The 10,454-nt window shown below is 37.8% G+C and overlaps 1 protein-coding gene across 1 annotated transcript; it reads right to left on the bottom strand.

Annotated features, from left to right (window-relative positions):
* Nucleotides 1-2,546: 2,546 nt before the first annotated feature.
* Nucleotides 2,547-4,518, bottom strand: LOC143591781 (transcription initiation factor TFIID subunit 12b-like). The gene is made up of 2 exons (XM_077071881.1): nt 4,111-4,518; nt 2,547-3,499 (listed from the first exon to the last, which is right to left on the bottom strand). Exons 1-2 carry the CDS (start codon nt 4,516-4,518, stop codon nt 3,269-3,271), a joined length of 639 nt encoding a protein of 212 aa, XP_076927996.1. The 3' UTR covers nt 2,547-3,268.
* Nucleotides 4,519-10,454: the final 5,936 nt, after the last annotated feature.

Genomic DNA, 10,454 nt, shown 5'->3' with positions numbered 1-10,454 from the left:
CCCGTTTTCGCATCCTGTAGCAAACTTATGTGATTCCACTGTCAGGGAGGCTCACTGTCGGTTAGGTCATCCCTCTACAGCGGTTCTGAGGCAAATGCGACCAGATTTACCACTTTCGTCTTTTAATTTTCATTGTGAGTCGTGTCAACTTGGTAAACATACCAGGCGTCCCTATCCCCCTAGGGTGCCCAATCGAGTCAGTTCTTGTTTTGAACTGTTGCATTCTGATGTATTGGGTCCTTGCCCTATCAAATCTACGTTGGGTTTTGAATATTTTATTACCTTTATTGATGACTATTCTCGCACTACTTGGGTTTATTTGTTGAAATCTCGTAGAGAGGTATTTTCCATATTTCGAGAATTTAATGCTTATGTTCAAAACCAATTTAACACCACCATTAAAACTTTACGATCTGATAATGCTAAAGAATATTTTTCCACCGACTTTTCTTCATACTTAAAAACCAACGACATTATTCATGAATCATCGTGTGCTTATACATCTCAACAAAATGGTGTGTCCGAACGCAAAAATCGTCACATATTGGATGTTGCTCGCACAATCATGATCCAATCACGTGTTCCTCATCGTTTTTGGGGAGATGCCGTTCTCACTGCCACATATCTGATTAACCGCATGCCCTCAACCGTTCTTCATGGTAAAACACCGTTTTTTGTACTATTTCTCAACGATGATCCATTTCCTCTCGCACTTAAAGTATTTGGTAGCGTCGCCTATGTTCATGACCATCGTCCGAAAACCATCAAACTTGATCCCCGAGCCATTCGTTGTGTCTTTCTTGGTTACTTACGGGTTCAAAAAGGGTATCGATGCTATAGCCCATCACTTCACCGATACTTAACTAGTGCCGATATCACTTTTCACGAGTCTCCTTACTTTCCCGAGTGTTCCACTCCTGTTTCTGACCCGTTTTCCGACCTCGATATACCCACATCTCCCTTCCTCCCCACCATTCCTGTGTCGATTCCTTCTACCGATCCAATCTCTGCTGATTCTGACCCACCGACAGAACCTCCGCCACTGCTTTTCACATATGCTAGGCGAGGTAAGGGTCAAATATCAGAGACACTTGATTCACATTCAGGCCACAACCCCGAAATACCCTCAGATCCTCCGTCTGCATCCGAACAATCTACACCTCTCACTGATACATCCTTACTCGATCCGACACCTTTACCAGAAGCTACCCCTGAGACACCCGTTTATGATCCTCCCGGTGCACCACTACCCGATATACCTATTTCTTTTCGCAAAGAACCCCGAAAATGCACTCGTTACCCAATTCAGGACTATGTTGCCTATACCCACCTATCTCCTGAATCTCATGCGTACACCACTACTCTTGATTCCTACCCGATTCCCAAAAATGTGACGAGCGCTCTCGCTCACCCAGGATGGCGAAAGGCTATGGAAGACGAAATTGGGGCTCTAAAGTCCAATCATACATGGGATCTTGAAACACTTTCTAAAGGAAGCGTATTGTTGGTTGTCGTTGGGTGTTTACGGTTAAACTACACCCGGACGGCTCCTTACACCGCTTGAAGGCTCGGTTGGTCGCAAAAGGGTATTCTCAGGCATATGGCATTGATTATGATGAAACCTTCTCTCCAGTTGCTAAAATGCCATCTGTCCGTATTTGTATTGCTCTTGCTGCCATTAATCATTGGCCGCTCCACCAGCTTGATGTCAAGAACGCCTTTCTTAATGGTGTTCTTGAGGAGGAGGTATATATGGAGCAGCCACCAGGGTTCGTTGTTGAGGAGGAGGCCTCGAAAGTTTGCAGACTACGTCATTCTCTATATGGTCTTAAACAGTCTCCCAGGGCATGGTTTGGTCGATTCTCTAGTGTTATGGGACAGTTTGGGATGACTCGGAGTGCCTACGATCACTCTGTCTTCTTTAGACACCAGAAAGGAAAGAGGATTATCGTAGTTGTTTATGTGGATGACATTATAATCACAGGTGATGACGAGGTCGGGATCACCGAACTCAAGCAGTTTCTTCAGTCTCAGTTTCAGTTTCTTCATCTAATAAGATAAAGAGGTTATGCTTTCTCAACTGTTTTCGTCTCCTTATATTTTCGAATACTGCTCTAAGAATTAGTTTAAAAAATTCCTTCTTTCAAATGGTTCTTTCCATACATGACTTGAACATGATAGCTCTTTCATGCAAAAAAAAAAAAAAAAAAAAAAAAACACACATAGTGTTTTTTATTAAAGAAGATGAAGCTCCATTTTTACTCTTTTAAAGTGTTTTGAAGAAAAAGAAACGACAGTGAAGAACAAATGAAGTGACAATGGTAAAATGTGTTCTAACATATTAATAGCAATAGTAGATGTTAACATTCATCTTATTTATCTTATTATATGCATAACAATTATGATAAATATGATACACCTGCACTTATCTGCTTACCCCATGAGCCTATGAAAATTTGCATCTCAATAAAATAAGAACCAGACTATTCATATTTACTAAAAAAAGAGACAATTTTAACAAAGATAGTATGTTTCAAGAGGCAGCCCTGTTTCAAATTTCAATATTCCAATCCAGCACGCTAAAATAATACAATTGACTCAGATTATATAAGTTCTCGTAACTAAGAAAACACAAAAAGATTAGTTCAAGTAATCGATTTAAGTTTGATATCTGAAGATATCAAACGCAACAAGCTGCAAACTTACTATAATGAATATCAGCGAATCACAATGTACAAGACTATACACATCATATTTACTTAAACATACTCATTCCATAACACTAAAAATATCATAGAATTTACACCTTCAAAACACCAAAACTATCTTGCTCATTCTGTATAAACTGTTTACGAAGAACATCATGCATGGAGATGTTTCACTGTAATAACATTGTTTCCTTTTCTATTTATGCAGTGAAACAGATTTTTATAACTAACTGATTTTATCTTATATATAATAGAATGGGTAGATATGATAAAGTAGTGGTCTCAGAGGAAATGTGATATTATGTATTAGAAGGATATACATGAAATTAAGTATTCCACAAATGAAATAACTTTTTCTGCATATTAGCATACCATTATGTCAGACCTGTTTTTGAACTTATTGCACATTAAACTAACACAAAAACATCTTTCATCTTCCTTTAATACAACTATTAGCAATCTTGAAATAAAAGATTGGGAACTCATGTGTAGTAAAGAAAAGTATCAGTGAAACCTATTTGCACAGTGTTTACAAAGGCCTGAAAGTTACATGTGTGACATTAAACAGATAAGATTGATAACATGCATACCTGAGCAGATGCTAGTGCATTATTTTGCTGTGGTCTCATCTGAGCCGCCTGGTTCAACCTCTGTTGGTTAAAAGCAAGGGACCCATTTGCCCTGGCTTGAGTGTAAGAACCCATCACATTCATCCCCATTTGCATTCCTTGTCCAGCTGTATTTGCCTGGTGAAATTGAGACCCTTTAACTAACCCGGCTTTTTGCCTTGGCTGCAAACTCAATAATACAACAATTTAGACATCAAATTGATTTAACAAAAGGCAAGCTTTCTTTCTAGGATGGGCACAACAGGTCAGCCAAGACACAACACGATAACACACGAACACAAATCGAAAACTAATCGTGTCATTTTTTCCAAACACGAACATGAACATGTTTGGAAACAGGTTAACAGGACACGACCTGTTTAGGAACATGTATAGAGACACGATAAATAATACATATGCATTGAAACAAAAATTGCCAAAATTTCATAAAAGTCTTAACTAATACATAAATACATAATCCTCAACATAATAACCCTTAGCATGTTTGAAACAAAAAACCATAAAAGTCTTCATTTATACATACCAATATACCACACCTCAATAAATTATAATTTTTTTAAAATTAGAGAATATTAATATGTTATTAACAGGTGTTTAACCTGCCAGGAGACGGACTTAAACAGGTCTTATGTTTAAGACACGAAGCCTATTAGTATCCGTGTCGTGCCGTGTCGTATGTTAACATGTCTGTGTCAGAAATTGACAGCCCTATTTCTTTGTCAACAGTGATGGAATTGACATTGTGCTATAATGCTACATTTGAGAAGTGTTACCGAAGCTAATAAATTAAGCTGTGCAGCAGCAGCAGCAGCTTGACCGGGCAACATTGCAAGGTGACCGGTTTGGCCCATTACGTTCAAGCGGGTCAAATTGGCATTCCCAATCTGCTGCTGCTGGGGGGTAGTGAAATTCATCTGGCCGTAAATTCTGGCAGCAGCATTCAAATTATTATTATTATTATTATTATACTGCTGCTGTTGATGTTGTATGTGATTCAATCGGGACATTGGTTGATGAATTTGGAAATTAGGAGGCTGGTGTTGAGATGTTATAACGGTGAATGATAATGATTGAGTTGATGTGATTTGAGCAATGTCTATTGAAGAAGCTAGGGTTTGCTTTTGTAGTTGTTGATCGGTTGATTCAATTGGGGATGATGATGATGACGAACCATCCGCCATTATTATTAATAATAAGAATGCTAAAAATCATATGGCACATAATCCTAACTCCGATCGACAAGGGAAGGAGTTGCCTCAATTACAATTTATAATAATCATCTGTTTCTTACTGGAATCACAGATATGGAAGACCATAAACCCTAACTTGTTGGATTGGGGGAATTGCAGTCTCAGTCTCAGTCTCAATTGGATGTTGTTTTGTGTGTTTGTTTGCTCAATTTGATAAGTATTCGTTAACGTTTTGTTGTTCCAATAACGTCATTTATAAAATCAAAAACTTTTGTTTTTATTCTACTCTCATTTTTGTACTGAATAGCAGGTAATCTAGGTTTTTTTTTTTTATTTTTCAATGTTTTACTTTGCATAATAACTTTTAAAGATTACAAAAATTAGTAAAAATGCGAAATATAATTTTAAAATTTCAAAAATTTGCAAAAAAAATTCGGAAAACTGCAAAAATTGAAAAAAAAAATAAAAAAGTGTTCAAAACGTGTCGGTACGGGTTAGGATCAACAGATTCGGGTTAGAACAAGTCAAGGGCGGAACGGGTCAAAACGAGTTTCGGGTCAGCTTTTTTTTACCAACGAATCAGCGCGTTTTCAACACGTTACAGCTCGTTTTAACAGCAAAATCTTGTTTAAGCGATTTTTTCGGTTCGTTTTAGCACTTAACAGCTCGTTTAAGCGATATTTCAGCTTGTTTCAACACCCAACAACTCGTTTAAGCGATTTATCAGCTCGTTTCAGCACCTAATAGCTTGTTTAAGCGATTTCTCAGCTCGTTTCAGCACCTAACAGCTCGTTTAAGCGATTTTCAGCTTGTTTCTGCACCTAACAGCTCGTTTAAGCGATTTTCAGCTCGTTTCAGCACCTAACAGCTCGTTTAAGCGATTTTTAGTTCGTTTCAGCACCTAACAGCTCGTTTAAGCGATATTTCAGCTTGTTTCAGCATCTAATAGCTCGTTTAAGCGACTTTTCAGCTTGTTTCAGCACCTAACAGCTCGTTTAAGCGATTTTTCAGGTCATTTCAGCACCTAACAGCTCGTTTAAAGCGATTTTTCAGTTCATTTCAGCACCTAAAAATGATTTAGAAACGGGTTTCGGGTCGGAACGAACTAAAAAATCGCTTATACGAGCTGTTAGATGCTGAAACGAACTGAAAAATCGCTTAAACGAGCTGTTAGGTGCTGAAACGAGCTGAAAATTCGCTTAAACGAGCTGTTAGGTGCTGAAACGAGCTGAAACCTCGCATGAATGAGCTGTTAGGTGCTGAAACGAGCTGAAAACTCGCTTAAACGAGCTGTTGAGTGCTGAAACGAGCTGAAAAATCGCTTAAACGAGCTGTTAGGTGCTGAAACGAACTGAAAAATCGCTTAAACGAGTTGTTAGGTGCTGAAACAAACTGAAAAAATCACTTAAACGAGCTTTTCTTGTTAAAACGAGCTGTAACGTGTTAAAAACGCGTTGATTCGTTGGTAAAAAAAAAGCTAAAGAGTCGAGGTCCATTCTCATCATCAATACCCAAAACCATAGCCACTGTAGGAATCGAACAAAAACAACGGATCACATGACAAGTAATAAACAAAAATGTAGAATAAGTTTTAGTGACTCCCATAAAAGCAAGAAACGAACCTACTCCAAGTGGTCTCATGTAAGCAAGTTGAGTATAGACTTGAGATTTGTCTGCAATCCTGCAACACACAATTTCACAAAAAAACTATTAGCAAAACCTTTTTTTGTATATTGTAGTAGATAATCATGTGATATAGATAAACAGACAACTAGACAAGCCGAGCATGACAAACGAAACAGGATTACCATCTAGCCAATACATCAACAGGCATCTCATATCCATATTTAAAACGAAACTCAGCGGCTTCATTCCTTGCTAGTTGAACCAGGGTCCTTGCATCAGCTGGAATGAAACAGAAACAGAATACTTAGCAAGATGAACTGGACAATAGTATAGCAGGTAAACTGCACCAATAGTAATAATGTACGTACATGTCTGGCATTCATATTATACAAATTAACCAACCAATTTTGTATCTACACACAGCACATAACTAACAATGTGTTGCTAAGATAAAAAAAACTTCAAGTAGCAATTTGATTCAGGTGTGATAATGTTTAAAAGTTAAAACATGATATTAAGTCTTAAAAAAGCATGGAAGTTAATTAGTGAAACAAGCCGCCAACCTGTGGTGCCAGTAGCCAAGAGTCCAAGAAACTTGGTGACTGGGAAAAGATGTGTAACACTGGTTCGATCCAACAGCTTATCCTGCATCCAATTTATCACCATAATTAAAACAAACATAAAATAAATTAAATCATCTGAAGCTTTCTTTAAAAATATATTAGACTGACCGGAACCGGGTTTTTCCAATACCCGAAACCGGGTATTTCAAATACCCGATGTATACCCGAAAAATACCTTAAAAATACCCGAAAAATACCCATAAAAAGTGCAACCTTTTATAAAATCCAATCTATACTCGAAAAGTACCGGAAAAAAGCCCGAAAAAACCCACAAATAGGGTTTTTTTAATACCCGAAAATAGGGTATTCAAAATACCCGGTTTTAGAATACCCGGTTATATACCCTACCCGAACCCGATGCATAGGGTATGGTTTTTAGAGGCAATACCCAGACCCGAACCCTTCCCACTTTTTACCAATACCCGATTTTCTAATACCCGATCATACCCAAACCCGGGTATTTGAAAAACCCGATTGGTGCACCTCTAGGCCCAACCATATGTTTCGAAAACTAGCTAAGCCGATCCGAGCCCTAGCGCTCAAGCTGTTTTTATCTTTTTAAATATTGAGCCTTAGTTAAGCCTTATAGGTTTTTTTAGTTTTACCTTTTTTAGACTTATGTGTATTATTAAGTTAATACTGTACAACCAAGCTTTAATTCGTTTAAAGTATTACACGAGCTCGAGCTATGCTTAAGCTCATTTAAGGTTTATTTTTCAATATACAAAAAAGTTAAGACAAAATGGCAAAACTCGTCTTTTATGTTTTTCCGTTTTTTCAATGCTTGTCCTTTAGCAAACTTAATGATAGAAAACATCATTCGTGTTTCAAATTTCTTTCACGTTATGTCCTTTGAGTCTAACCCAGTTAAATTTTTTCGTTAAATCTTATCATATGCAATGCCCATGAGGGTAGTCTTGTAATTTTATAATTAATTTAATATTCAAAACCAAAATGTACATTTGTAATAAAACTCTCTCTCTCTCTCTCCCAAACACATACCATCTCTCTTTCTCTCTCTCTCTCTCCATATATATATATATATATATCTTTCCTGCCTTTCTCTCTCAACACTCAACACCAAGAACCCACCGGACCGCTACCACTACACCTGCAACCACTGAGGGCGTGGTTCCCCATCCCCGACTACACAGTTGAAGATAGAGTTTCTTCGCACCTGAAAGTCTGCAACACACCTGCAACCACCGACGGCGGCGGTGCACAATTTTTTGATGCGGTGAAGCTACAGCCGATCCGAGCACCGTATGCAATGGCGTTACCATCGTTTTCCAGAGGACGAAGCTACAGTTCCGGCAACACGTACGATTCCAAATCACCGACAAGCGCGACGGCGCGGGTAAACAAGATATACAGATCCATCATAATCTCCACCCATAACCGTCGTCGCTGTGTTCGCCCAATACACCAACAACAAACCAATAAGTTCCCGGCCTTTTTGATTTTTGGATGAATCTGCCATTTTACACCAACAACAAACCAATCAGTTCAATATCTAACCACCTTCTTGTGTTCAATTTGGTCAGACGCGACATCGATTTGGCGATGGTCGGACAAAAATAAAGGGATAATGGTGAGAAATTGGGTGTAGCCATGAACATGGGGATATGGAGGTGTATAGATTGTTGGTGGTGGTAATTGTAAAGCCTTTATCAATAGTGCGGTGGTGGCGTATCGACAGCCGGGATGAATAAGACGGAGGTGGGGTATCGATGGCTGGTAATTGTGGTCTGTTTGTTGTTGTTGTTGTTCTTCTTCTTCTTTTTCTTCTTCTAGGGTTACATAACTGAGGATCTGAGATGATGATGGGTGGTGGCTGGTGTTTGGTTGTGGTGTTGATGGTGGGTTATGATTAGACAAAATGGCAAAAATCGTCATTTATGTTTGCACGTTTTTTCAATTGACGTCCTTTAGCAAACTTAATAACAGAAAACATCCTTTGTATTTAAAAACTCTATCACGTTTTGTCCTTTGATGCTAACCCAGCTAAATTTTCTTGTCAAATCTGGTAATGTGCCTTGCACATGAGGGTAGTTTTGTAAATTTATACATTTATTTATTTAGTAATTAAAATAAAAACATAAAGATATTTAAAATAAAAACACTCTCTCTCTCTCTCTCTCTACCCATCCAAATGGAGTTTGTTGTGCTGCAACTGCCTGAACTCAATCACTCAGTCAGGTATGATACAATACAATATTACTTTCGTTCTTCATATATGTTATTATATTTATTAATATCTAATCTCTATGTGTGTTTAGAAAGTTATGGGATCTCTGGATGATTCAGGTTACGCTTCGTCGAACGAAGAGACGAAATCTCCGCCTCATAAGCCAGATCTGATTCCACCGTCTGGTATTATTATTATTATTGTTGTTATTATTATTATTATTGTTGTTGTTGTTGTTGATTTGATATTTGTCCTAATCGATCTGCTTATTTCGCGGTAACTTGATGAATTGGTAACCGTTGTGTTTGTTAGGTTTTGAGGATTTGATGAGATGTAGGTTTAAAGTCACAATGAAGTCATCTCCGACAACCACCCCCACCTGCACCTGCACCACCCACCTTAACACCACCACCGGTAATGTCGCCGGCCACCACCATCGCCAAACCCTAAACTGTAAACCTAGCCGCTGCATCACAACCTCCATCATTAGCCACCAACTAACACCACCAGCCTTGAATCACAACGTCAACCGTTACAACACAACCTCAGATGAACCCAACCAAAGAATCAAAACAAGGGTAAGTATTTTTTTCATCGATTTCCGCCACCAAGTCTTTATTTCTACCGTTTAATTGATTAGAACAAAACCCCATCACTTGAATCCGAGATTGAAGGTTTTAATATGTGTTAACCCTAATTTTGAATTGAAACCCTAGGTGGATTCTACTTGCTACAACTTGTAGCCGGCATTGCAGTGGTGGTGGCGTGGTCAGTCAACGGTGATGGCGGTGGTCAGGGTGGCCAGATTTTTGGGGTACAGATTTGATGGTGATGAGGATGAAGTTGATGGGTTGAAGAAGAAGAAGAATGAGAGAGAGTTTTTATTTTAAATATCTTTATGTTTTTATTTTTATTACTAAATAAATAAATGTATAAATTTACGAAACTACCCTCATGTGCAAGGCACATGACCAGATTTAACAAGAAAATTTAACTGGGTTAGCATTAAAGGACAAAACGTGATAGAATTTTTAAATATAAAGGATGTTTTCTGTTATTAAGTTTGCTAAAGGACGTCAATTGAAAAAATGTGCAAACATAAAGGACGTGTTTTGCCATTTTGTCTTATGATTATTTGGGGAAGAAAATGGGTTAAAAAGAAAAAAAACTTTTATTTATTTAAAGCCCAAAATTTTATGTCAATTACACAAATAACCCTTGAGGGGTAAAAAGACTAAATTGCTCTCACATGAGGTGCATATGACTGGATTTAACGAGAAAAACTAACTTTTGTTAGTGAAAAGGACGAACCGTGCAACGTTTTTTGAACATAAAGGATGTTTCTTGTAATTAAGTTTGCCAAAGGACGTCCATTGAAAAACTGTACAAACATAAAGGACATCTTTTGCCATTTTTTCTAAAATTAACAACCTTTATAAATTAATTAATAAACAAGCTAAACCCAAATTTGAAAATACAACTCTCAAGTC

Source organism: Bidens hawaiensis, unplaced genomic scaffold (genome assembly GCF_021521415.1).
Source record: "Bidens hawaiensis isolate Kalapana, Puna unplaced genomic scaffold, B.hawaiensis_p1.1 tig00040055_1, whole genome shotgun sequence".
NCBI lineage: Eukaryota > Viridiplantae > Streptophyta > Magnoliopsida > Asterales > Asteraceae > Bidens > Bidens hawaiensis.
The sequence above is the reverse complement of the archived record's forward strand: the minus strand, read 5'-3'. Positions and strand labels throughout refer to the sequence as shown.

What these genes read in the sequence shown, in the direction of transcription:
- LOC143591781 (XM_077071881.1), bottom strand. Translation starts at nt 4,518, where the DNA reads ATGGCGGATGGTTCGTCATCATCATCATCCCCAATTGAATCAACCGAT. An exon ending in AGCTTAATTTATTAGCTTCG is followed by an intron (nt 3,500 to 4,110) that starts GTAACACTTCTC and finishes TTGAGTTTGCAG; the next exon opens with CCAAGGCAAAAAGCCGGGTT.